General features: G+C 59.3%; 1 protein-coding gene across 2 annotated transcripts; it reads left to right on the top strand.

The window, feature by feature from the left end:
• Window positions 1-507: 507 nt before the first annotated feature.
• LINGO3 (leucine rich repeat and Ig domain containing 3) lies at window positions 508-26,077 on the top strand. 2 transcript variants are annotated; one of them, XM_085040298.1, is made up of 3 exons: window positions 508-690; window positions 12,558-12,661; window positions 22,454-26,077. In XM_085040298.1, the coding sequence occupies exon 3, from the start codon at window positions 22,487-22,489 to the stop codon at window positions 24,299-24,301; it is 1,815 nt and encodes a 604-aa protein (XP_084896424.1). In that variant the 5' UTR covers window positions 508-690; window positions 12,558-12,661; window positions 22,454-22,486; the 3' UTR covers window positions 24,302-26,077. The 2 variants fall into 2 exon arrangements, with proteins under 2 accessions (XP_084896424.1, XP_084896425.1); XM_085040299.1 differs by lacking the exon at window positions 508-690 and adding an exon at window positions 1,569-1,658.
• Window positions 26,078-26,380: the final 303 nt, after the last annotated feature.

The following is a 26,380-nucleotide window of genomic DNA, read 5'->3' on the forward strand; positions in this document are numbered from 1 at the left end:
AGCCTCGCAAATCTCCCGGTTTTAAGCGCAGATCCAGGGCTGAGGCTGGGGATGAAGCTCAAATGGGGAAGCCCGAGCTGCGTGCGCCTGCAATGAAATTATAAATCCACATCCCAGAGCAAGCAAGCAGCAGGAGGCACCAGGAACCTCCATCAGCAGAAGCGCTGGGCTGCAGCAAGGGATGGGAGTTGGGAGTGGAACCGACAAGGCTGGGAGAGCTGTTGGCATTTCTCCTGACAAAATCCTGCACGAACGGAGCCAGTCCAGGCAAAACCACGGCGCCAAACCAGCCTGGGGTTCGGTGCTCAGCCCTGCTCCTGCCGCCTGAGTTCTCCCCTCAGTTTCCCCAGCTGGAAAGTGAAGAAGATGCAGCCAAACCCTGCTTGAGAAGCACTGTCAGACGCAGCAAATGTCACCGAGTGGCTCAGGTGGTGCTTGGCCAGCTGTCACACAGCACATCAAGGGCACAGGACACTCTGCATCAGCAGCCACGGCCCCTGCGGCCAGCCTGGGCTGACCAGCGATGAATGGAGAGGAGCAACAATTCCACCCTGCAAGTCAGAGCCAAGCAGGGAATTGGCTTCTGCCATGCTCAGAGCCTAATTAACCAAATCATCACAGTTCTGGGAGGCTTCGGCACGAGCGGAGAGGAGCAAGAGGAGAGAGAGCTCCGAGGAGGAATGGGCACTGGTGAGTGCTGTCCCCGTCTGGGATGGGGGTGCTGGGGGGCTCCAGGTCATTGTCCCGTGAGCCTGGCATGTCCCTGGCACTGCTGCAAGGGGCAGAGGATTAACCACTGCAGGGACACCAATGCAGGAGCCCTGGCTGGGCTGGGGGCTGCGCTCATTCCTGGGGTCACAGTGCTGCTTGTGCCCTGATTGTCCCAATTTCCCGGTGGGATGGAGGGGAAATGGCTGTGTCCATCCACAGCCGCATCCACCTCCCGTGCAGAGAGGGCAGCTCAGGTGAGCCCCCAGCCCCTGTCTTGGGGCACGCAGGGGACATGGGGCAGAGGGTGCAAATAGGGTGTCCTGGGGCTGGGGTGGGAGGGTGTCAGGGGTGCTGGTGTGAAAGGGGGACCCCAGGCAGAGTGGCAGGTGGTCACCTGTGGGTGGTGGGATGGGGGGAGCCTGGGCAGGGGGGTGTGGGGGTAGCCAGGTGTGCTGAGTGGGGCTGGGGGAGCCCAGGTGGGGTGGTCGGGGGGACTCAGGGGTGCTGGCAAGGGGTCGGGGACCCCAGGCAGGGTGGTCGCGGGTACCCCGTGGGGCTGACAATGGGTCGGGGACCCCACACAGGGCACTCCGAGGCTTGGGCACCCCAGGCTGCCCGGGAGGACCCCTCCCCTTTGGCCACGGCTGCGCGGGGAGGAGACCCTCCGTGCCCTTCCCTGCGCTCCTCCGGGGCTGCGCCCGTTCTCCGCCCGGGGCCGCGCATCGCCCCCGGCCCCGTCCCTCCCCCGGCCGGGCGGGGGGCGCGGGGGGCGGCTCCGCGCACGGCCCGACGCGGCTGGAGAGGCGCTGCCGCCGCCGCGCCGCCCCCGGGGACGGGCCGGGGCCGGGCCGGGGTCCGTCCGGAGCCGCCGCCGCGCCGCCCCCGGGGCTGCGGCTCTGCCCGCGCCGCCGCCGCACCACGGGCAGCCCCGCAGCGGCAGCCGAGCGGTGAGTGCGGGGTCCCGGGGCCGGGGGGGGTCGTGCCGGGCCGCACACGTGGCTCCGGGGGGCGGCCGCCGAGCCCCCGCCGCCCCTGGGGACAGCCAGCCTGCCTCCATCCCTCGCTCCATCCCTCGCTCCTCCGCCTGCCCCCGGCGCCCGGTGAGCGGCTCGGCGGGGCTGCCCGGCTGCGCCCACCGCCCGCGGCCGCCAGGCCCCTCCGCAGCCCCCGGCTGTGCCCGGGGAGGGGGCTCGGCACGGCGGGCAGCGCCACCGGCCCCGGGCAGGGTCGCGCCGGGGGTGGCGGTGGTGTCGCCGCGGCGCCGAGTCCAGCCCGTCCCTGCCCCGCTCCATCCCCGGCGCTCCCGGGGGTCCGGTGCCCGCAGTCCCCCCTTCCTTAGGGCTGGGGCCGCGCTTGTAGCCCCTTTCCCCGGCACAGCCGAGCGGCTCTGAGCATCGCCAAGCGTCGGGAAAGCTTTTCCCCGTCTCCTCCGGCTCGTGTTTCCCCCCGGCGCTGCAGCTCCTCACTCCTCGGCACCCCAGGGCCCTTCCTGCCTCTTCCCCGAGCATCCCGGATTTTCGGGCTAGGCGGATTCTCCTGTGGAAAATTCGGAGGGTTGGTTTAAGCGCGGATGTTACCGGGTTGTGTTTCTCGGCGAAATGGAGCAGGCAGCAAGCGCAGCGTTCCTGGCTCCTATTGCCGTGCTGGAACAGCAGCCTTTGCCTCTTCCCACTCTCCATCCAGAGTACTTTTGTGCCAGTTCCTTAATCCACTTGCAAAGCGGATTGAGCTAAAACCTGACAAAAGGTGCTCCAATTCCCACGGCGTTCGCGCAGGCAGCGGCTGCAGGGGAGCAGCTGCTTTTTGTGTTCGTGCCCAGCCTTAGCCTGAGATGAGGTTTTTGGGAAGGAGAAAAGAGCAACCAGGGAGAGAGAGGATGGCAGGAACAGGCAGAGTGCCTGTGAAATAGATGGAGAGTGGATCCGTGCTGGGCTCTGCAGCCTGGCAGCACACGGAGCTCAACCCCAGCCCTTCGGAGTGAGGAGTGCTGGAGCTGGAGCGGCTGGACCTGGGAAGTGACCAGGACTGGGGATGTTGGGTGGCCTGAACACCAGCCTGGGCCTGGCAGAGCTCCTGGCTGCTGCTTGGTTTTGTCAGTGGTCTCTCAGCCTGGCTGGGGATGTGCTGCCTGTGGGATGGAGACCCCAAACCCAGCTCCAGCCCCTATGCAGGGGTGACACCATGGGAAAAGCCTCATCCGGGCAGGGAATGTTCCTACAAACCTCTCAATCAAAACGTGAGGCATTAAAACAAAAATCCCTCCATGAGCAGAGTTGCCCAGTGGTTATAGGGTCATGTGTGTGTTTAAAATGCAACTGTTGAGCCCTGCAATAACCTGTTGGGAAGCTGGGGGGCCTTGGGGTCTCTCTGCACCCCAAAGCTCTGCCCTTCACCCCTGCTCCATCCATCACCCCTTGCAGGATGGAGATGGGATAAAATCCCAGCACCACAGGGCACGGCAGGGAGCATGGTGCATGTCCTTTAAATGGGAGAATCGTTCAGGATGAGCTGGGGAGCTGCCAGTTGGGCAGCCTGGGATGGATCTGGTTGAATTTTGCGCTGATGTTTTTATCCCCGGCGGTTCTGTGGCACTCATGGAGCAGAGGCAGCGGAGCTGCTGCCTCTTACTGCTGGTGAACTGGTGGTGCTGGCTGAGTTTTGGCTAGAGCAGCTCAGAGAGGTGATTTTGGGTCCACCCCAAATTCCTCATGGGTTTCAGATCACAAAGCCCCACTTGGGTGTCTGCAGCCTTTCCCAAAGCGCTTGGGCTGGGAGCTGCTCTTGGGGGAAGATGCTCTCAGCCATGGATCAATGCTCAGCTTGTGAAACAGCCAGAGGAGCATCCTGAGAGCAGGGAGCAAATGTGCTCCCACTGGTGCAGGGGAACAGGAGGCAAAGCAGCTTCAGGAAAGAGTTGGCTTAAAAAACAGATTTTGCTTTTATCCTTCCCTGTTGGCAGGAGGGAGCAGGAGGACGGGAGGAACAGGTGCTGGGTTGTGTTTCACCTGTCTTGGGCATCGATGCCCAGGGTGGGATGTGGCTGTGCTGGGCAGAGCTGGGACACATCCCAGGCATGGCCACATCTTGCCCCATGTCCCTCTGTGCGGCCAGGCTCAGCCTTTCCAGGGGGATGCGCTTTTGCTGCTCCCTGCTGAAGATAGCAGGGCCGGGGGCTTTTTTCCTATTTGGTAGTGTTTAGAGCTCAGGAATGTCTGCTTTTATTAGCTGTGCTAATCCTGCAACACCAGAGAACTCATCTCTGGCTCCAAGGCCCAAACCTAATCCCTGCTCTTCCCTCCTGGGCCTGAGTTAAATGCTGGACTCACAGCCCGACGGCACAGCTGGACACAGCGCCGGCTGCACTCAGCATTTAAATGCTTCCAATCCATGGTGTTGGGATGGATTTTTCCCAGCTCCTGTCTGTCAGATCCCTCCTGCTTCCCCCCCAGCATCCCACCAGGGAGCAGGTGGCTCTTTTCTCTCCGTGAGGAGCCAGAGCTGCCATAAGGCAGGAGGAGTTGGGCTGCTCCGGCAGCTCGGAGCCACATTCGCCTCCCCGGGATGGGAGAGAGCTGCCGGGAGCCCTGGGAATAGCGCTGGGAATGTGCAGCACGTGGATGGTGTGCTGGGCGTGGGCAGCGGCGATTCCCGTGCCGCCGGCGGGGGTGGGCAGCCCGGGTGGGACGCCTGTCACCAGCAACATCTCCCCACATCCCCAATCCCACAGCTCCGAGGGGAGGGAAGCAGGAGCCAAGTGAGGCCATCCCTGGGTTTGTCACCAGCAGCCTCTCCCCACATCCCTGATCCCACAGCTCTGAGGGGAGGGAAGCAGGAGCCACGTGAAGCCATCCCTGGGCTCACCGTGAGGCTCCAAAACTCTCAGCGTGCATCCCGTGCCTCAGTTTCCCTGGCTGTACGTGGATGTGCTCTGCTGGTCTGGCTCTGGAGCGTGGCACAGTCCCTCAGGCAGCCAAACTCCTGCTGCCCGTGTGTGGCTGTGGTGATGGACTGGCCTGAGCAGGCAGAGGGAGCATCCCGGAGCCTCCTGCAGGATCTCTCTGGTCCGTGGGGCTGCAGGGAGGGTGGGAGGTGCTGCCAGAGCCCAAAGGGACATTCTGTCCATCCTGGAAAAGCCCCAAAACGAACAGGTGAGGGTAGAAATGTTCAGAGTGGAGATTTGAGAGGGGATGAAAAGCAGTAAATGCCATGAGAAAGCTTGGAAATGCTGCTGAGAGCCACCCTGGCTGTGGGAGGGACAGGGATTGGGCTTTGGGCACTAGGGGTGACTTTCCTGTTTGTGAGGTTTTTGTAGGGTTTACCTTGGAAGATGAAGCAGCTGCTGCCACGAGGTTTGGCTCAGGGGATGTGGGACCAGGGATGCAGGAGTGAGGCAGGCTGGAGCCATTGGCAGTGGAATGTGCTGCATTCTCCTTTGGATCCCATTCCAGCCACGGCACTTTGGGGCTGCAGCTGGAACCCCATGGGTGCCCCAGGGGTGTGGGATGTCAGAGCTGGGGGCTGAGGCTGGATGGCAGAGTGGGGAAATGGCCCCTGTGGTGGAGAGCAGAGCCCTCCCCACCCCAGGCAGGGGCTGCCATTCCCTATTTGCCGTGTAAAATGGGCAAGCTGAGGGCAGCACCAAATCCACCCCAGCACGGGCAAAAAGCAGAGACTCGGGTGGAGAATTTGGGCAATCTGAGAAACAGCTTTACTGTGGATGAGTTCAAAACAAAGCCCAGAGGGTCTGGGCTGTGATCCCCAGGCTTGGCATCCACATGGGCACCCCAAGGCTGGCATCCCAGGCTGGGAGCAGAGTCAGGATCTGTCTGTCCAAGCAGCAAAGCTGCACACAGCCCCAGCTCCTTCCTCTGCCTCTGCCTCAGCCCAGCTCTTCCCTCACTTCCCTGCCTTCCTCCCCCTGAATTTTTCATGGCACCACGAGCTCGGCTGCCACTTGCAGCCCCATCCATCAGAAGGGTTTGCTTTTCAAAGCCATCCCAGCTCTGCCCAGCTCAGATCTGGAGCGCCGGAGCTCCTTGTTCAGCTCCCAATGTGCCAACCAAAATAGCAGCGGCCACATACTGGAGTGGAGAGGAACAAGTGTCACTGGGAATTAAAATGACAGATCCCAGCATCAAGGTCTCCGAGGGTTTGTGCTTTATTAAGCAACAGTGAGTTCATGGGAAAGGACTTTGACTCAGAGCACCGGTTGTGTCTACAAGAAAAGAGAAGCAGGGACTATATTTAGGCTCAGGCTGTGATGGGGAGACAGGGCCAGGCACTGAGGGAGGGGAGCTGGGCATCCTCAGCTCTGTGGGGATGAGCCCTGGCCCTGCAGGGCAGAGGGGGATGTGGGGAGGGGGAGGTGGGCACAGCTCAGCTTTGGGATCATGGAAATCCCAAATGGTTTGGGTGGGAAGGGACCTTAAAGCCCATCCCATCCCACCCCCTGCCATGGCAGGGACACCTTCCACCATCCCAGGTTGCTCCAAGCCCTGTCCAACCTGGCCTTGGGCACTTCCAGGGATCCAGGGGCAGCCACAGCTGCTCTATTCCAGAGCCTCCCCACCCTCACAGGGAAGGTGCTGCAGAGGGACAACCGCAGTGCTGTGGGGCAGGAGGGCTGGAGAGTTCCCCTCCCTGTGCCAGGGGCTCTTTGGAGTCTTGCACCCCCAGCCCCACATCAGCCACAGCCAGGGCTGTGTGGAGTGGCTGGGGAAGCTCCTCTGACAGGATTCCCCCTGCCTGGAGCTCATGCAGCATCCTCTGGGTTCAGAGAGAAGTGGGGACCATGGCCCTGCCCGAGGCTGTGTGGTCCTCACGTGGCTCCCTCTCCCTTAAATGTGGTTTCCTGCTGATGGGGGTTATTTAAGAGATCAATGTTTTCTCTCCTTGCCTCAGGGTCTGCCTCTTCCCACCGCCCCCTCCTATTAAAAATTCATTGTTTCTCCCAGATACCGTTGCTAGAGGGAGACAGGGAGAAATAAAGGAAGTTCTTGGAAAGGAGAAGAGAAAATATTCAGTGGGAAGGGAATTGAGGAAAAATGTAAACCAAATATTGTCCCTCTCTGCCTCCTGTTGCCCCGGGTGCCTTTGAGCCCAAGGGCTGTCCCTGTCACAGCACAGACAGGGCTGTTCCCAGTGGGTTGTGTGGGAATGGGGTGGGTTTGGGTGCTGGGGACAGTCCTGCTCCTGCCAGGAGGGCTTTCAGAGCTGGGAGTGTGGGACATGGTGGCTCTTTCACACTGCGAATTCCAGCTGGCCCAGGAGGGAAGAAGCAGCAGGAATGGGATCTGCAGCAGGGGATGTACCTGATCTCCAACTCAGTTCCCATCCTCGGCATCTCCACAAAACTCCCCTCAAGGCATTGATGGCTTTTCCTGCTCTGTTTGGCCACTGTTTCAGTCTGAGTGGAGGAGAGGGTTGGTTTGTAGGCTGAAATGATCAGGAGGGTGTTGATGGGGACACTGTGGGATCAGCTCACCTGGCCCTGTGGCACCCAGGCAGTGACATGGAGCCACCAAGCCATGTGCCACCAGTGAGGATATGGAGCATGGCTGGACTGAGCAGCATTCAGGGAGCTTGGAAAGGCTCTTTTCCATCTCCAGAAGCCTCCTGAGCAGAGTCCTCGTGGTGCTCCTCACAGGGCAGCAGCAGAGGTTTGCAGGGCAGAGCAGGGGAACTGAAGTGGCTCCCCCTGAGCATCCAAACTGCCCCTGAGCATCCAAACTCCCCCTGAGCATCCAAACTGCCCCTGAGCATCCAAACTGCCCCAGCCACATCTCCATGGTGAAATATCTCCCGTGAGGTGAGTGGATGTGTTTTCCCTCAGGAGGAGTGGGAGGAATCCTTTCCAGCCCCATCTCAATGGTGCAGAGGAGCAAACCTTGAGGGTGTGTTTGGTGCTTGTGGCCTCTTTTTCCAGAGGGTCACCTGGGCTAACCTTCCCTGTGCTCAGGACAGCTGGACACCAACCCTTCAGCATTGGCACAATGAGCTATTTTGTATTTTTCCAGTTAAATCTTATTTTGAGGGAAAGTCCATCTGGTTCCCCTCGTGCTGCCAGAGGAGAAAAGGCTGCTCCTGGGTCACTTTTCCCCAGGGAGACCCAGGAGAGGCCAGGACCTGTGCCTGGGGGTGGGCTGGGGCAGGGTGCCTGTAATTGAACACTGATTAGGGCTGGAAAAGGAGCAGAGCCCTGCAATCACAAATGGAAGGTGGAGTGACAGAAATGAGAGAGAAATTGTGACCTTTTCCCACAAGCAGGAATATTAACTAAGTGTGACTAATGGAGAGGGGGGGGAAAAATCCTGCCTTCATTAGTCCTCATTCCTGGGGCTGCTGTGGAACCTTTGGCTGCTCCCAGGGAAGTGTAGTGGGTGATGCCAACATCCCTCCAGGCCCTAGAACTCATTCCAGGAGCTTTTGTGGAGCTCCCATCCCATCCCATCCCATCCCATCCCATCCCACCCCATCCCATCCCTTCCCATCACCACTTCAGGGAATGGTTTCTCCTCTTCCCTTCAGGGTCACTTCTGCACCAAAGCCTTGTGGCAAAGCAATTCCCAGTGTGAAATGTCCCAGTGGGATTCAGCACCACTGCCTTCCCCTGCCTTGCTCAGCCTGCACCAACATCTGGAAACCTCTGGAAACGCAAGCCCAGGCTGTTGCTGCTGCAGTGACAAATGGGGCTGTGATCTGTTGGATCAGGTTCATCCAGAGCCAGACAGTGCTGCTGGGTTTTTGGGGTTTTTTCCATGCCCCAGAATAACCTGAGCCATCTCTCTAGCTGGCCCTGAGTTCATGCTGGGCAGAGCTGTCCCCAGGCAGGGATCACTCTACGGCCTGGGGAGCTGTCCCTGCTGCCTCAGTCCTGTGCCCCAGGGCCTGGCAGGGCTGTCTCCACCTCAGTGACTTTCCCAAGATTCTCTTAAGAAACAGATCTTTTTTCCTCTGTTTCATTTTAAACAGCTCTGCCTCATTTCTCCCTCAATTTCTCCCCCTGGGGTTGTTTCTGGCTGTGCCCCCCAAAGCTGGGGGCTGCTGTGTCCCTGCTGTGGGGCTGAATTTTTCCTCCTTCCTTGATGGTTTTCCAACTTTTCCCATTTACGTTTGCATAAAGATACTCTTTGGGGGCCTGTCACTGAGAGGATTTCAAGTGAGCAGCCTGTGACACCTCCTCTGTGATAATGTGTCATTTTTGTTGCTCATATTTCAATAACTAAAGGTCAGATGGAAGCTCAGCTGGCTGGGAAGTCTGACATTAATTACACTAATGAGCAAACATCTCTGGCTTTATGCTCTGTGCTTGTGGATTCTGGGGTGGTGCAACACTGGCCAGAGCATGGGCACCATCAGGTGTCCAAGGAATGACAGAATCCCAGAATATCCTGAGCTGGAAGGACCCACAGGGATCATCAGTCCAAGCCCTGGCCCTGCACAGACACCCCAACAATCCCACCCTGGGCATCCCTGGCAGCATTGGCCAAACACTCCTGGAGCTCTGGCAGCCTTGGGGCAGGGACCATTCCCTGGGGAGCCTGGGCAGTGCCCCAGCAGCCTCTGGGGGAAGAACCTTTCCCTGAGATCATCCCAAGCCTGACCCAGCTCCAGCCATTCCCTGGGCTCCTGTCCCTGTCCCAGAGCAGAGCTCAGCCCCTGCCCCTCCGGCTCCCCTCGGGAGGAGCTGCAGCCCCCGAGGAGTCTCCCCTCAGTCTCCTCTGCTCCAGCTGAACAAGCCAAGTGCCCTCAGCCACTCCTCAGACCCTTCCCCAGCTCTATGTCCCTCCCTTGGACACTCTCTAACAGCTTTAGATCCTTCTGATCTTGCCCAAAGTGCCCCCAGCTCTCAAGGTGAGGCTGCCCCAGTGTAGAGCAGAGCAGGACAATCGCTCCCTGGCCTGGTGCCCCCAGGACACAGTGGCCCTTTGGGCTGCCAGGACTCACTGGGGACTCAGATCCAACTTGCCACCAAGCAGGACCCCCAGGTCCCTTTCTGCAGTGCTCTGGGATGAGCCAGATTTGCTGCCATGCATGGAGGAGTCGTGCACATCGCAAGGGATGCTTCTGCCTTAGAACAGCTCAACTTGGGCACTCTGGTCTGGTCCTCTGGAGGTCTCTGCTGACTTCCAGGACATCTGGGTCCTGTCTGGCTTTGGATTTGCTGCTGAATTTCTTTTTTCAAGAGGATCCCATGTGCAGCACTGGAAGCTCCTTGATGGAGAAGCAGGTCCTGTGTGGTTCCTGGGGAGAGGAGAATCCTCTCCTGGCTCCTCCACTGAGTAGCCCAGAAGAGCTGAAATCCAGGTTTTGTGTAAAACAAAAGCACAGGGGCCAGACAGTGGCAACTGCCCTGGTGGCACAAACACCCAGAGGGCCAGGGAGTTGTGCTGGTGTCCCCACGTGGGACCAGAGTAGGCTTTAGGCCACTTCACCCACGTGCTGGTGGGTCCCGTTTCACAAGGATTAAAATGTATTTGCAGACAAAACCCCCGGAGGTAACCTGAGCCAGAGGTTGCTAAGTGACCCAGGAGCTGCCAAAAACAAATGCCGAGACCATCAGCTGAGCCCCTGCTCGTTCCTGGGGCTGGGAATGATGGGCTCACCTGCCAAGCCAAGCCCAGGTGGTCTCTAAGTGAATTAAATTCCACATTCCCAATGTTTAGGCAGGGCTGGAAGTGGAGCCTCTCAGGGAGCTGAGCACATTTGGGCTGGCAGCAATTTGCTCTCAGCAGGTCTGCAGTAAATCCGAGGCTGTGTCCAGCCTGCTGGAATTGGATTGAAATGTTGCCCTCTCCATGCCCGGAGCTGGAGCCTGGCCATGGGGAGCAGCAGCTGAGCTGCTGTGGTTGGGATTAACCCTGGGATGGCGCTGGCTCCCAGCATCGCCTGCAGAGCCTCCTCCATCCCTGCTGGAATATCTGAGTGTGTGAGTCCCACTCACGGTGCTGCAAGGGAACCAAACCCACTTCCCTCCCGGTTATCCCATCTCCCAGGAGTGGAGCAGCCCCAGGGATCCACAAGAGGTCTTTGTGCCTCAGCCCTGTGGAGCTGCCATCCCTAAAAGCACAGACCCTGCATCCCCTGGGGCAAAATCCCTGTGGAATTGCACCAGCTGGAGTTGCTGCTGCTGCCACAAGCTTCCCCCTGCTGGTGCGGAGGGCAGCCCCAGGTGGTTTAGGGTCATTTCCACATCTCAAGGCTTGGTTTGGGTCATTCTCGCTGTATTTTCAGGTGTTGGGTCTGAGTTATTCCCTCACCCGTGTGCTCCAGCCCCCTGTGCTGCAGGGCACACTCCTGGCTGAGATGGAATCCTGCTGTGATCCCGGGCTTTTCCCATCCTGCTGTCCCAGCCCTGCCTCCTGGAGGGGCTGCTCCATCCTCTGGCTCCAGCAGGAAGCTCCGGTGTGTCCAGGGCAGGGGATTTCTGTCGCTATGGGCTGTTCAGTGCTGTTCCCTTGCAGTGGTGCATCCCCGGCAGAGTTCTGTGCATCCCACATGGGATGTGCATCCCTGCCACCCATTGGGTGGGGTGAAGGGCTCAGTGCATCCCAGCTGGGACCTCCTGGGAGCTGGGAATGTGGGTTCCAGCACTTCAGGGACAAGCCTGGGTCCCTGAGGCAGAGCAGACAAAGGGAAGGTGTTCTGGAGCAGGGAATGAGCTGGGATTGCCCGGCACTGGGGGTGAGCAGGAATGTGGAATCCCTGCTCGGCCGATCCTGACCCTGCAGCTCTGAAGGGAATCTCTCTGCCTTCAGCTTTGGGTCAGTGCTGCTTTCCTGGAGGAGTTTTAACTTTTCCAGAGTGCTGGCAGTGTCAGTTCTCCAGGAACCCTAAAAGTGAGGTTTTTCCCATCCCCAGGGAGCGTGTGGGCAGTGCAGGGGTTTGCAGGAGCACACGGGGATGGAGAGCTTTATCCTCCCGGGATTCTTAGCTCCGGGATGTCTCAGGGCTGTGATCCCTGTGTATCCCAACTCCTCGTTCCTCTGCCTTCCCCAGCAAATCCCTGCCGGTGAAAAGCTCCTTTGCTTAAGGCTCCCCCAGCCTCTCCCGGCAGGAATTAACCCCCTGGCTGCTGCTGCTGCCCTGGGGCAGCTCGGCCAGGCAGGAGCAGGGAGCTGAGTGAGTCTGGAGCAGGCACAGAGCAGCTGCTGAGTGGGTGTCACCGACCAGGACCCGAGCCTGTCTGGGGACGTTCGAGGGCTGTTAACCAGGATTTCTCCACAAAAGGAGCTATTTAAATTCCCTCTTTCTTTGCAACAGGCAACTTCAACTTGGACCAGAGAGTTCGAAGCAATTTAGTAACAAATCATTAGTTCACCATCTGCTGCATTTCTGGGAGCATCACCTGACCCCCAAAGTCTCTGAAAATGCCCAGGGGATGGCTATGGGACAGGTGGTCCACCCAGAGGCACTTCTACTTCCACTTTTTGGGTGAAATCTCCCCAAATTCGGGTCTCCTGGGCTGTGGCACCAGCCGGGTGGGTGCCATTCCCTCCTGCAATCCCTGCATGTGATTCCCAAAGGGCAGGGCTGTGTTTTCCCTGCTCCAGCCAGATCTGCCTGCGGCGGGGCTGGGCTTGGATGCTCTCCTGGTGGGGAGAGGATCCTCCAGGGCACAGAGTGGGATATAATTTTATAATTTTACATATATTTATATAGGTAAAGCCAGGCAAGCTGCAAGGGTCAGGTCACACATCCAGCTGGAGCAGCACTGAGGATGCTCCCCCTCTTGGGAAGTGTCTGTGTGCCACATCCCTGGGCTTTGGAGGAGTTTATTTGGGATTTCTGCGGCAGACACTGGGGAGAGGTGACTGACAGTGGTCTCCTTGTGCTGTTCTGTGCAGAGGAGCCGAGGCTGGCTGTGCTGGACTCTTGGCCATTCGACCACTCCCGGGCTCCCATGCCTCAGCAGATCCCGATGTCGGAGCAGCCCTGGACCTGCAGAACGGTGAGAACTCCCCTGGCTCCAGTGGGGTTGGGGGTTCTGCACTGGGGCACTCAAAATACAGCTCGTTTTTACCTCAGGCCACCCCTGCTTGGTGGCATTACCCCCTCCTTGTCCCCACTGTCCTTTTGCAGCAGGAGTGCTCAGCACCACCAAGCCAGACATTTATCCTGTGGAACAGCTGGGAAACCTCCAGCCTGTTGTCACCACCCCAAAATGAGCAAGAAGGGACTCAAATGGGGCTGTGATGGGAAGCTCTGGGGTGCAGAGCTCTGGGTATTTGCTTCAGGGTTGGTGGCAGGCAGCAGTGGGACCCCAGCCTTGGCCCTGCCAGGATCTACATACAGCATCGATTTGAGGACCAGTTTTTTGGGGTTTGGATGGATTTCATGGGATTTGGGAGAGGCTGTGCCCTTGCTCTGCTGTCCAGGTGCTGGGCAGGGAGTGAAGCCACACGACCCCACTGTCCCCTTTCCCTCCCACCATGAAGATTTCTGACTTTTGGGATTCTCTTGGGGCTGCACATGGGGAAGGAGCTGCTCTCCTGCTCCCCAGCCCCAGCTGATGCCCTGAAGCTGTAGATCTGGGGACTGACGCCAGCGAGTCTCGCTCCAAATGTCACCACTGCCGCAGCCTCCAGCCCGGGGGGGTTGTGGGGGTGGCACAGCTGGACCCCCCCGGGCTCTGCTGGGCCCCTCTGGAATCTGAGCAGCACAGCCAGGAGGGATCTGTGCTCCACAGGGCTGGGATGAGCCCCCTGTGCCCCTCCCTTCCCAGGGTTATTTCAGGGGGTTTGTCCTGCTCCCTGGTGTGACAGGAATGGATTGGGATGTCAGGAGCCATTTCACCCCTGTAATGGCATTTTGCTCTCACTGCTCCCATGATCATCGTTGGGATGGCAATAAAATCTCCAATGCAGCAGCTGCAGACAGGTCTGAAAAAATGCCCTCAGCCCGGGACTGATGCTGAGCAGAGCTGGGAGGGGAGGGAAGGCTGTCACTCCGTGCTGCTCCCGGCTGGAATTCCCACTCCAAGCAGAGTTTCCAGCAGACTGGGGGCTCCACCTCTGCCCCTTTCCCCCCTGCCCCCGCAGAGCTCCGAGCTGGATCCTGCAGAGCTGAGCAGTGCTGCCGGGACCGGGCTGCTCTCCAGCCACAGCTGCCTGTCCCTGCTGGCCCCGGAGCAGGCAGCTGGCCGTCAGTCTGGCCTGTCAGTCTGCTCCTCTGCCCACATGTCCAGCACTCCAGTCACATTAGAGCCTCTGGAATGATGCATCAGCCTCCCGACGTGCCGGGATGGGCTGGCAGCAGCCAGGACTCTGGGCTCCCTCTCCGGAGGGAATGTGGGCTCCCTGGGCACCTCCTGCCACGGGTGAGGCTGCCGTGGGGCTGAGCCCTCGGGAACAGGATTCCTCAAGCCTGGAAAGAGCTGTTGTTTTACCCAGGAGCCTCGGAGGGATGGCTGGGACTGCCCTGAGCAGTTCACCGCGGTTCAGGTGAGGGATTAGGAGGAGATTGTGCCATCAAAGATCCAGCGCTGGCAGCAAGTGACAGCGATCAGGGTATGATTTATCTGCCAGCCCCCCGAGGGGCTCCGGCCAGCGTCACGGAAGTGCTGAGATAATGAACGAGCTGATCTAACGAGGGCTGGCACGGCTGGGCCGGCTGGACAAATGAGGTCGTGCGCTGGGGCAAAGCCCGTGGGAGGCAGCTGGCACTGAAATCACCGTGAAATCACCGTCCAGCAGCAGGGCAGGGCTCTGCCGGGCACTGCTGGGCACTGCTGGCCAGGCTGGCACCAGCGCTGGCACCGGGGGGTGGCTGCACGTCAGCATCCCCAGCTCCTCACGCCCCCGGGCAGCGTCATCCATCAGCGCTCTGAAGGTGCCTAATTACAGCCTCTGCCTTCCTGCTGCTCTTATTCATCATCCTGCCCCGGCACCCCGCTCTTCACCGAGCTCCGAGCTGCCTGCCTTGGAGCAGTGAAGGCACAGGGTCCCTGCCTGTGGTGAGGTCTCAGGTCCTCCCTGCTGCTGGGAGCCCCTGCTGGGATGATGTGTCCCCCCAGAATGAAGGGACAGCCCCAGAGGTGTCCCCAGTGCTGTGCCCGGGCATGTCCTGCCTGGCCAGGCTCTGGCACATCCCCTCTGTCCCCTTCCACGTGGCTCTGGCCATGCTGCCCTGGGTGCTCTCCTCGGTTTTGCTGCCAGGCCAATGTTCCCAGGCTGGGTTTTGGTGCAGAAGGTGAGGGATGAGCTCAGGAGGGGGAAGCAGCTGCAGGGAAGGAGCAGATTCCCCTCTCCCGTTTAATGCTCTGTATTTGTGTCTCTGTGGAGGCAGCAGCCCTTCCAGGAGCATGGCCCTGTTTCTCTCTGATGCTCAGTCTGTGCTGCCAGGGCTCTTGTGGGCTCAGTTTTGTAAATCCAGCAGCGATGTCATGGTGTGGACTCTAAAAGTCAGGACCCAGCACAGTTCCCAGGGGCTCAGGGTCCCTGTCCTCACTCCCACTGGGAAGAAACCTGAGTACAGGCAAACCTTGGGCCGCAGGTGGGTTTGGATGAACACCTTTGGATTTGGGTGGTGACCCTGGCAAAGCCGAAAGCCCCATGGCTGTGTCCTGCCCTGTGCTGGGAGAGGACAAAGGTGGGGCTACAGACCCAGCTCATTGCTCTCCCAGGGACAAGGACACCGTTGGGACTGTGGGCAGCACCTGGTCCAGGTGCCAGACTGGGATGGGAGAACATTGGGAAGTCCTGGGGCTGAGCTGTCAGCCTGCATTTGCCTTCCAGCCCCTCCTCATCCCACCCCTGGTGTCAATGGGCTTCTGCAAATTCAAAGTTCCCACTGTGCAGTAGGAACTTGCTGGGAATCCTCAAAAAAAAAAAGCCCTGCTGTCCATCCAGGGGCCACAGCCACTGCCTGAAGCCAAGTTCAGCTCCAGGGTTCCTGGTGGCATCAATGGAGCTGCTCAGTGGCAATGAGGTGGTTTGGGAGGCAGCTGAAGAGAGAGAGCTGAGCTCAGCCTTTGCTCCCATGTGCTCCAGCAGGTTCTGAGGCTGTTGAGATCCAGGTCAGGTTCACTCTCAGCCACTATTGCCCAGCAGAAGTTGAGACTCAGCTCTGACTGGTGACCCAAGCAACCCACCTTCATTGGAAACAAGAGCCCAGCAGCCCCTGCCCTGCCCCCTGCCCTCCTGTGAGAAGAGTTATCCACCTTGGCAGAGAAATAGAGATGCTCACAGAATATTAAACACCTCCCCAAAGCCCCTGCTGCTGATGAGAGGCTTCTGCTCCTCGCTGCCTGGTACAGACAGTGACCTTTCCGAAATGTTGTACGTTGTGGTCGTCTCGAAATGTCTCCTCTCCTGAGAGCATCTTGTGGAGATAGAGATTCAGACATGATGTCTGTCAAGAAGAAAAGCAGATTGTGGCCAATCTGGGGCTGCCTGTGCACTGTTGCCTGGGCCACGTGCTCGGGAATCATAAGGTTGTCTCTAAAAATAAGCGGTGCCTCCTTTTGGGTTGTCTCCTTGGTGCCGCGGCTCATCAGGGAATCCTCGGCTCCGGGGTTTGGTGGTGTTTGCGAGGGCTGGGAGATCCCACGTGGGAGAGGAGTGGAGAGTCCTGTGGCCACGGCTGCTGAGGAGTTGGGATGGGATCCTGGGCTGGGAAAACAGCTCCGTGGAGCTGCTGGGGAGGAAGGGTGGATCCTGCCCTGCCTCGCTGGGAGCTGCTCCAGCACTGGCTAGGCTGCCCCGAGAGCCCGGGCTGAGAGCAGGAGGAGCCGCGTGAGAGGCAGCAGCTGCCACTCACCAAAATAACTCCTTCCGTGGAAGCTTTCCATGTTCTGGAGCCATCCCTGGAGCCACGCTGGGGCTGCTCTGGGGTGACCCAGCCTGGCTCCTGCACAGACGGCTCCTTTCACGCTCTCCCTCCCCATTCCCCCGCCTCGCCAGGAAAATGTGCTTCTGCTTGAGCAGCCGCGAGAGGGACACGAGGGTGACATCAGGAGCGTGGCCACCATGGGCACAGCCCAGCTGGGCCCTGCCAGGGCTGTTGGGGACAGTCACTTGGCCACCCAGAGACCTCAAGGTGTTCGCCAGGTCCTGTGGGGTGGGAGGGCTCTCTGTAGGGACCCTGCTGGGTGTCCCCAGCACCCACCCAGCCACTGATTGTCCCTCTGCTCCTCCAGCCCTGCCCTCCTGCCTGCCTGCCCAGCCCAGCCCTGCCGGAGAAGGGACTGACCCAGAAAAACATGCCGAGAGCAGCACAGCCAGGAGAATTTGTTTCCCAGCCAGCCCCTGATGGGATTAGGAATAACTCTCCCCTGGATAATTCTCCATTAGGTCTAGTGATTGATTTCCTCCCTTCTTACCCCCAGCTCTGTCCTGCTCTCCCCGTTTCAGCTGGATTATTCTCATGCTTGGCTTGCTAATTGCCTGATCACCAGAGCTGAGGCTTGGGCACATCCCTGGCCTCCGCTGACCCTCCACTTTCTGCCTCTTTGTTTCTGTCTCAGCTCAGACTTAATCCCCTCCATGCCCCAGCATAAACCAGGATCTTTCTGCTGCCCTGTGCAGAGGGAGGAACCTGCTGGTGTCACCCCAGGAGCCAGGGAAGGTCTGAGGGATGCTCCTGAAGCTCCATCCCATCACCTCTATCCTCCCCCCTCTGCCCCATCCCATCTTTTTGGGGATTTTTCCAAGCTCAGTGTAGCCCTAAACCCACTGACTTGAGGCAAGGGATAAAATAAAGCTGCAGGAGGCACAGGTTTGTTTTTGGAGGGTGGCACAGGTCACCTTTGGTCCTCATTTCAGTGCCCCTTGGAGCTGTGCTCTGCTCTGAGCTGCAGCAGCAGCTGGAAAAACACTGTTGGATTCCCTCACTTCACATTTGGGCATCACACTTTGCTCTGCCAGCTCCAAATGATGCCACAATGTCCCCCTGGGGATCCCCAGCAGCTGTGGTGCCACAGGTCAGTGTTGGTGGCATCACCAGTGAGGCTGAGCATGAAGCAGGCCCTGGGGATCCCCATTTTCTGGCTTTTCAGCCTAAAACCACAATGGAGGGTTGTTTTTGGAAGGTGTAGCTCAGGGCTTGGGGTTTTCCAGCACGGAAGAAGGAGCAGACTGGCTGGGCTTTGGCACTGGGCTGGGCCTGGGCTCCCCTTCAGGTCTGGAGTGGTTGTGTCCTGGGACAGCTCTGGCTGCACTTTTCCCTTTCCTGTGGGCAGAGCTTGGAGCCAAGGAATTGTTGGCATCAGCATCCAGGGTGCCCCAGCCTCTGCTCCAAGCCCCTGCCAGCAGCTCAGGGAGTTTGAGTCCATGCAGCCTGCTTGATCCCATAAATTCCTGTTCCTGGGAACTGAGATCTCATCCAGATCACACCCTGGCATTGGGGAGCACACGGAGAGTCCAGCAGCAATCCTGGCGAGCTGTCAGCGAGCTGGGGAACACCACAGGGATGTCCCATCTGACCCCAAGCCCAGCCCGAGCCCCTGCAGCAGCGCTGAGCAGGGGGACAGTGTCTGGCAGGATGCTGGCACGGCCCAGCATGGTTGGCATTGCCTTCCCTGGCACAGAGCCAGGCTGGGGACAGCAGCCAGGGAGCGAGGATGGCGTGGGGACACTCGGCTGCCAGCAAGGGCCAGGCAGTGCTCAGGGTGTTCCCAACAGCATTTGGCTGCTGCTGGTGTTTGGAGGAGCCCTCTCCTGTCTTGTGCCAAGTTTGGGGCACACTGGCACTGGAACTGGCCCCTCCCTGATGCCCATGGGACAGAGCACTGGGGTTATCCCCCCATCAACGTTTTCAGGATGAGAGACTTACCATTGCTTTCTGCCCCATCTGCTCCCTCCCTGCTTTGGGGTCTCCATCCTCACCTGCATCCCTGGAAAGATGCAGCAGCATCCCCTGGGTGTCTCTGGCTCCTCCATGAAGGGACACCCCAGGCCAGGCCTGGAGCAGCAGCCATGGGTTCTGGAAGGGCTCAGCAGGACCATTTCACATCCTGCACATCAAGGGAAGGATAAAACAAGACCTTGCTCTGACTGAGGTGTTTGTGTTTATGCAGCCTCCAAGCAGAGGAACCTGGAAATGCCAACCTGTGCTGATTTTTGGTCTTTATTCAGAAAAAGGGGAGAAATCGTGTTAGCTGAGGAGCAGTTGCTGAGGAGCTGGCAGGGCTGAGCTCATGCCAGTGAAGCAGGAGCTGTTTGAAGGGTGGAGAGGGAGCAAAATCCCACCAGTGGGAGTCACGGAATTCCAGAGTAGTTTGGCTTGGAAGGGACCTTGGAGACCATCCTGTTCCACTTAGGGACACCTTTCCACTATCCCAGGGTGTTCCAAGCCCTGTCCAACCTGGCCTTGGACACTGCCAGGGATCCAGGGGCAGCCACAGCTGCTCTGGGCAACCTGTGCTGGGGTGGCTGGAGAGTTCCTCTGTGCTGCTGGTGGCTGGGACAGGATGGGCTCAGTGGCCACAGGGGGCTGCTTCAGGGAATCACAGAATTGTCCAGTTGTCCAAATTGTCCAAAATTGCTCTGCTCTGCTTCCCCCACAACAGCCCCTCAGCCCCGGGCTTTGCCGGCTCTGTCCCCAGCCTTGCATGCAGCAGGCTCATTATTTTTAAAAATAAATTAAATGAGGAGAAGAGCCTCTATCTAGGCCTTGCTCTGGATCTTAATTGCCGTGGCTCCCCAGGGGCTGGGTGAGCCCGGAAAGCAATGCTCAATCGCAGTAATGAGCTATTAATAAACAGCCTGGCTCTGCCTGGCTCTGCCCAGCACGGACAGGGACCACAGGGCTCCAGATGTCCCTGCAGGGGACACAGGGGCTCTGCAGCTCCTCTGTGGGATGTTCTGGGGCTGGCAGAGACAGGCAGGGCACAGCCAACCTCAGCTCCTTGCTCCAGAGCTCGGATCTGCCTGGGTTTGCAGGGAATGGCTCATCCAGCACCCATTAATCCCCTGTGGGGTTTGCTGAGGGCTCAGGGCTCCAGTGGAGCACCCATGGCTGGGCTGTGGGGCAGCAGGAAGCAGCTGATGGAGAGGGAAGGTGAGCCCAGGCTGCTCCTGCTCTCCATCTGCCAGGGAAAACAACTCCAGCAGGGCCAGAGCTTTGCTTAGGGGATCAGGTGGCTGCAGTAGTAACCAAAAGTGGAGTTGGGTTACCCTGGGCTCATCCATAATGAACAGGGGGCAGAGCCTGGGGCAGGGAGGGGAGGGCTGGATACCCCAGGGCTGGCAGGGAGGCATGGTGGGCACAGATAGGGACCAGTGAAGAGGCACCAGGGCACCTTGGTTTAGTGTAGAGACACTGAACAGGACAAAAAAGTGTCACAATAAATGAGGAAGGGTTTTCTCTGTGGGTTTGCAGGTCATGCTTGGGGCATCCTTCCCATCCAGCCCCACAGCAGAGCAGAATTGGAGCCTCCAGAACCAGGGGGACTGAGGGGAGCTGCCCCCAGCTCACCCCAGAGCAGCTCAGGTTCCCAGAGCCACCAGCCAGGCAGAGCCATCACAAAGTGGCTCTTGGCACTCGGGAAAGGCAGAGCAGCTCCAGCTGCATCCCCACACCAGTGCCCAGGTGGCATTTGGGGACCCCCAGTCACTGGATTTGGGGGGTTGGTGCAAGGAGTGCAGCTGAGCAGTGCTGGAGAGAGGGTCAGGGGCATCGGTGGGGTCAGTGGTGCCACCCCGTTGTCCCCCAGCTGCCCCCACCAGCTGTTGATGCTGCAGTTGTGTGAAATGGTGACACTTCCCTCTTGGTTTGATTCGTTGGAAGGAAAAGGGAAATGTGGCAAAAATAAGACAGGCACCAAAAAAAAAAGGTGTCATAGACTCAAAATAGAATTGTTGAAGTTGGAAATCCTTCTAAGATCATCGAGCCCAACTGTTACCCCAGCACTGCCAAGGACACTGCTTGTCCCTCAGTGCCACATCCCCACGTCAGTAAAGGATCACAGAATCCTGAGATGTCCTGAGCTGGGAGAGACCAATCAGGATCATCAGTCCAACCCCTGGCCCTGCACAGACACCCCAAAAATCCCACCCTGTCCCTGAAAGCATTGTCCAAATGCTCCTTGAGGATAACCTCCCATCATTCCAGAATTACACCGAGCAATGGGTTTATTCCCAGAGAATCACAGCTTGAATAATGGGATCAGGACAGGAAATTATCCATGGAGATTGCATCCTTCCCTGAGAGGTGAGCAAAGAGAGGGTCAGTAACCCCTCAGCCCCCTGAGGCTGTTCCCATGTGCCACCAGCCCTTGGTGTCCCTTGTCAATACAATGGGAGAGCTCCTGCTGTCCCCGTGCCATCAGTGTCACCTCTCTGGGGGATCTTGGTCCTCTTTACTCCCTCTGTCACCCCCTAAGCCAAGCAGCAGCCACCCTAAGATAGGCCTTTCCAGGAGCTTTTGGGCACTGAGGCCCTGCAGTGGCACCAGGGTGGAACACTGCAGCCACACCACGATGGCCTTGAGCAGCCACAGATGTCACATCATCCTCTCCCCTCGCCCCACGTCCTGCTGTGCTCCCACAGACAGCTTTGGGGTCCCTGACATGTCCACGGGGACAGAAGGGAGTGTGTGAGGGGCTCCCTGGAGCCACAGCTTGGGCTCAGTGGAAGTCAGCAGGGCTGGAACCAGAACTCAGGGACTGCACACCAGTTTGTCCCAGTGCTGTGGCCGTGCTGGGACAGAGCCACCCACGCTGGAGGAGTCGGTGCCCTGCTCACTGCACCTCCACAGCGTGGCTGGAGTGGCTGGCTCTGCTCTTGGTACCCCAAATATTCCCTTGCCAGGCTCAAAAACACCCCGCAGCTCCCCCACCGAGCAGCTCTGCCACTTAATTAGGTTAATGACCGCGCTTCATTAAGGCGAGGCGGCTGAGGAGTTTGCAGCGGCGCTGGGAGCTGAGTTACCAGGCAGCGCTGAGGATTTGGGGCACGGATGGGGACGGGGAGCGGGAAAGGGGGAGCAAAGAAAAGGGAAAGCGGCGGCGAAGTGCTAATCCCTGGAAAGGAGGGCAGCCGGGGCACGGCGCCGCGGGTCGGTGTTAATCCCTCCTCGGCAAAGATTGTGCCCAGGGCCGCCTTAATCTGCGCTCCGAGAGGGTGCGACGGGGACAGGGACAAGGACCGAGCCCTACGTGGGCACCGAGCGTCTCCCACCCTGCGGGACCCTGCCGAGCCGGGGCCAGGGGAGGGCTTGTGCCGCTGGATGAGACCTCAGATCCGGGAGCAGAGGGGATGGGGCATCCCACGTGTGTCACCAGAGGGGATGGGGCATCTCGCCTGTGTCACCAGAGGGGATGGGGCATGCTACCAGTCATGAGTCATGGGGCTTCCCACCTGTGTCACGAGTTTGCAAGTCTCTGCTGGCATCTCTTTGCTCCTCCCCCAGCCCTGGGGTGTCTGTGCCCCCCGTTCTCCCGGGATGCTCACGGTCCCCTCCACCCGTGCCTGCACCATCGGGACACAGGGGGGGCTGAGCCAGCAGGAGCAGAGGCTCAGGTGTGGATCTGCAGCCCTGGCTCCTCTCACAAACCTCTCCCGCTGCCTCAGTTTCCCTGTTCTCCTGATGGAGGCTCGTTCATCCCAGCGTGGCACAGGGCAGGATCACCAGGCTGCATGATAGGGAAAAGGATCCAGAGGATTTCCTGGAAGGGCTGGGGCCTCATCAACCCCATGGGGCATAGCCTGGGGAGTGTTTTCCAGCCTCAGCTCCCTGACAAGTGATCTGTGGGGCTGGGTAGGACTTTGGCCCCACTGACTTGGCTCTCTGTCCATCACAGGCGCGTTGCAGAGCGGCAGTGAGGCCCTAGACCATGCCCCCCACCATGCCATGGTGGCTCCCGCTGCTGGCCCTGCCCGTGCTCCTGCTGTCCCCGCGGTCGGGCGCCTGCCCGGCGCGCTGCGAGTGTGCCCCGCAGCTGCGCTCCGTGCTGTGCCACCGCAAGCGCCTCACCGCCATCCCCGAGGGCATCCCCACCGAGACCAGGGTGCTGGAGCTCAACAAGAACCGCATCCGCTGCCTCAACCCCGGCGACCTGGCCCCGTACCCGCTGCTGGAGGAGCTGGATTTCAGCGAGAACATCATCTCCAATGTGGAGCCCGGCGCCTTCAGCAACCTGTTCAACCTGCAGACCCTGCGGCTGCGGGGGAACCAGCTCAAGCTCATCCCCCCTGGGGTCTTCACCAAGCTGACCAACCTGACCCTGCTGGACATCAGCGAGAACAAGCTTGTCATCCTGCTGGACTACATGTTCCAGGACCTGCGCAACCTGAAGAGCCTGGAGGTGGGTGACAACGACCTGGTGTACATCTCCCAGCGCGCCTTCTCGGGGCTGCTGGGCCTGGAGCAGTTGACCATAGAGAAGTGCAACCTGACCTCCATCTCGGCCGAGTCGCTGTCCTACCTCCAGAACCTGGAGGTGCTGCGGCTTCGGCACCTCAGCATCTCCGCGCTGGAGGACCAGAACTTCAAGAAGCTCTACAACCTCCTGCAGCTGGAGATCGACAACTGGCCGCTGCTGGAGGAGGTGTCTCCCACCAGCTTCCAGGGCCTGAACCTCACCTCGCTCTCCATCACCTACACCAACATCACAGCCGTGCCCGCCGCTGCCTTGAGGAACTTGGTGTACCTGCGGTACCTCAACCTGTCCTACAACCCCATTAGCACTGTGCTCAAGGGCTCCTTCAAAGACCTCATCCGGCTCCAGGAGCTCCACATCGTGGGTGCCCTCCTGGTGTCTGTGGAGCCGCAGGCTTTCTCCGGCCTGAGACAGATCCGGCTGCTCAACCTCTCCAGCAACTTCCTGTCCACGCTGGAGGAGAGCACCTTCCACTCGGTCAACACGCTGGAGACGCTGCGGGTGGACAGGAACCCCCTGGCCTGCGACTGCCGGCTCCTCTGGATCCTGCAGCGGCGGAAGACGCTCAACTTCGACGGGCAGCAGCCCATGTGCTCCTCGCCGCCCGAAATCCAGGGCAACGCCCTGCGCGACTTCCCGGACTCGGTGCTCTTTGAGTACTTCACCTGCCAGAAGCCCAAGATCCGGGATCGGAAGCTGCAGCACGTGACGGCGCGGGAGGGGCAGTCGGTGTCCTTCCTGTGCCGCGCCGACGGGGAGCCCGACCCCTCCATTGCCTGGGTGTCGCCGCAGCACCGCATGATCACCACCCGCAGCACGGGGAGGGCCACGGTGCTGCCCGGGGGCACCCTGGAGATCCGCTTCGCCCAGGTGCAGGACAGCGGCACCTACATCTGCATCGCCAGCAACGCCGGCGGCAACGACACCTACTTCGCCACGCTGACGGTCAAGGGGCGCCCGGCCGACAGCGCCCACCATGCCAACCGGACTTTGTACCTCAGCGACTTCAACGACACTTTCCACAACGACACCCAGGTCTTCCTGAAGTTCACCTTGGACCTCAAGACCATCCTGGTCTCCACGGCCATGGGCTGCATCACCTTCCTGGGTGTGGTGCTCTTCTGCTTCCTCCTGCTGTTCGTCTGGAGCCGCGGCCGGGGGCAGCACAAGAACAACTTCTCCGTGGAATATTCCTTCCGCAAGGTGGACGGTCCCACCACCACCACCGGCCAGGGAGGGGCCAGGAAGTTCAACATGAAGATGATCTGAGCCTCTCCCAGAGCAGAACCAATGTCTGCTGCCAGGCCCCAGGCACAGCTGTGGCAGGACAAGGCCGGGAGGGCTGTGGGAGTGCCGGCCGTGACCTGGAGCTGGCAGTGTGACCTTGCTGTGCTGGGACGTGGCTGGAGACACAGGTGCCACAGGCCAGCAGGGTCGGAACCGTGGGGACCTCAGGGTCGGGGAGGGATGACCCCGATGTCCCGGCCCCATGGGGAGCCCTCAGGGCTCAGGGGCCATCCCAGGGGCTTCCTTTGTAGCGAGGTTTTTGCTACCAACTATGCATTTCTCGAGCCAAAAGATCAGCAGCGTTTGAGCCTGGGAGAAAAATGCTTCCTGTTTTTCCCCCTTTTCCCTTTTTTTGTAAGGGACTCTTCAGAAAACTTTCCTGGTAGTTGTTTATGGTTCTTTTCTTGGTGTTGGTGGGGGTTTTGGTCCAATTTTTTTTTTTTAATGGATTTCCAAGAGAAAAGTCTTCCGGGGCGATGCGGGACTGGGGACGTTGTGCTGAGCTAAGGGGTCTCAGCAAAGACAGATTCCCCCTGGGCACAGATGTGCCTTGGGAGCTTCCCATCCCTGGATTTAAGACACAGCATCTGCCAACGTGGGTGCCCTGGGACGCTCCTGCACAAGCAATAATAACCCCCCAGGGCCAGGCTCTGAGGAGGTGTCAGTGAGAACAAAAGGGAAAAAAGGCAAAATGGGGCCAAGATCGTTGAAATCAAGAAGAGCAGCCCCAGGGTGATGCAAGGCCCTGTCTCTGCATACACCCCAGGGGGGCTGGGATGCCTGCGGGTTCAAAAGGCACTTTTGGGGTCATTTTCTTTGAGTTGCAAAGTCGAAGTCTGCAGGACAGAAGGACCTGGCTTCTCCTGTGCAGGGAGGCCCTACAGCCTGGGAGAGAAGAGGAGAGAAAAGCTTGGAACAAGCAGTCCCGGAGAACATCCTGGCTGACACCTCCACCCCAGATGCTGCACCCTCTGGCGCTGAGGACCACGGGTTGATGTCCCTGGAGTTGCTCCGTGCTGCCACAAGGGTGGTTCCTGGCTTCCCATCCCATCCCTTCCCAGGTTTTGCCCTGGCTCTGCCTCAGGGCGAGGATTTTTGTGTGTGGGAGAAGGAATGGAGCCGGAAGGGAAGAGCCTGGATGTGACCTGGAGGATGCAGGGAGTTCGTTGCTTCCTACTCCTCCTCTTTCTCCTCCCATGTGCACCCTGGCGGTTGCTCTAGGTGCCACCCCTGTCCCCATTCCTGCAGGGATGTTCCCCATCTGGATGTCCCTTCTCCAGCCAGTGATGGTCAGGCTGGGAGCTGCAGGGGGCAGCTGCCCATCCCCTGACGGGCATCTCGGAGTGGCACCAGAGCATCCGAGGGGTTGGGAGTTTTGTGGGGCACCAGTGGCTGCTCAGAACATCTCCCCAGCCCCATCCTGCTCTTACAGGGTCCTCCCCACCCATCCATCCATGCATTCATCCATCCATCCATCCATGGATCTATCCGTCCATCAATCCATCTATCCATCCATCCATCCCTCCATCCATCCATCGATCCATCCATCCATCCATCCATCCATCCATGGATCTATCCATCCATCGATCCATCTCTCCATCCATCCATCCCTCATCCCTCTCTCCCTCCCTCCCTGCCGTGGGTCCAGCTGTCCCCATGGCCCCGCATGCCTGGTGCCCCTCGCCCCCCGAGCCATGCATGCCATGTCCTACCAGGGTCCCGTTTGGTGTCTGGGGGTTTTTTAACCTTGGGAGGGGTGGGAGGGTGGGGAGGGGGTCGGGCAAGGACCCTCACAGGGGGAGCAAAGGGCAGTGCAGACCTGACACAGTTTTCTATGTAACGAGCATGTGAGATGTATTTGTGAGCAAAACAAAAAAGGGGGGAAAAGGGACTTTTGTGGCTCATTTGGGTTTTTCTTCCCCTTTTCCTCCTCATGTGCCTCGATAGGAAAAGGCAAAATCAGTGGGCAAAGTCTGAGCAGGACCTGGAAAGGGTAGGAGCACCAGAATTCACACCTTGTGCTCTCCAGAACTGCTCCCACCCAGGAGATCCCTGGAATTC

The sequence above is a fragment of the Lichenostomus cassidix genome, chromosome 28 (genome assembly GCF_008360975.1).
Source record: "Lichenostomus cassidix isolate B80296 chromosome 28, HeHo_3.0, whole genome shotgun sequence".
Lineage (NCBI taxonomy): Eukaryota > Metazoa > Chordata > Aves > Passeriformes > Meliphagidae > Lichenostomus > Lichenostomus cassidix.

Coding starts and splice junctions, on each gene's coding strand:
- LINGO3 (XM_085040298.1), top strand. CDS start 22,487: ATGCCCCCCACCATGCCATGGTGGCTCCCGCTGCTGGCCCTGCCCGTG.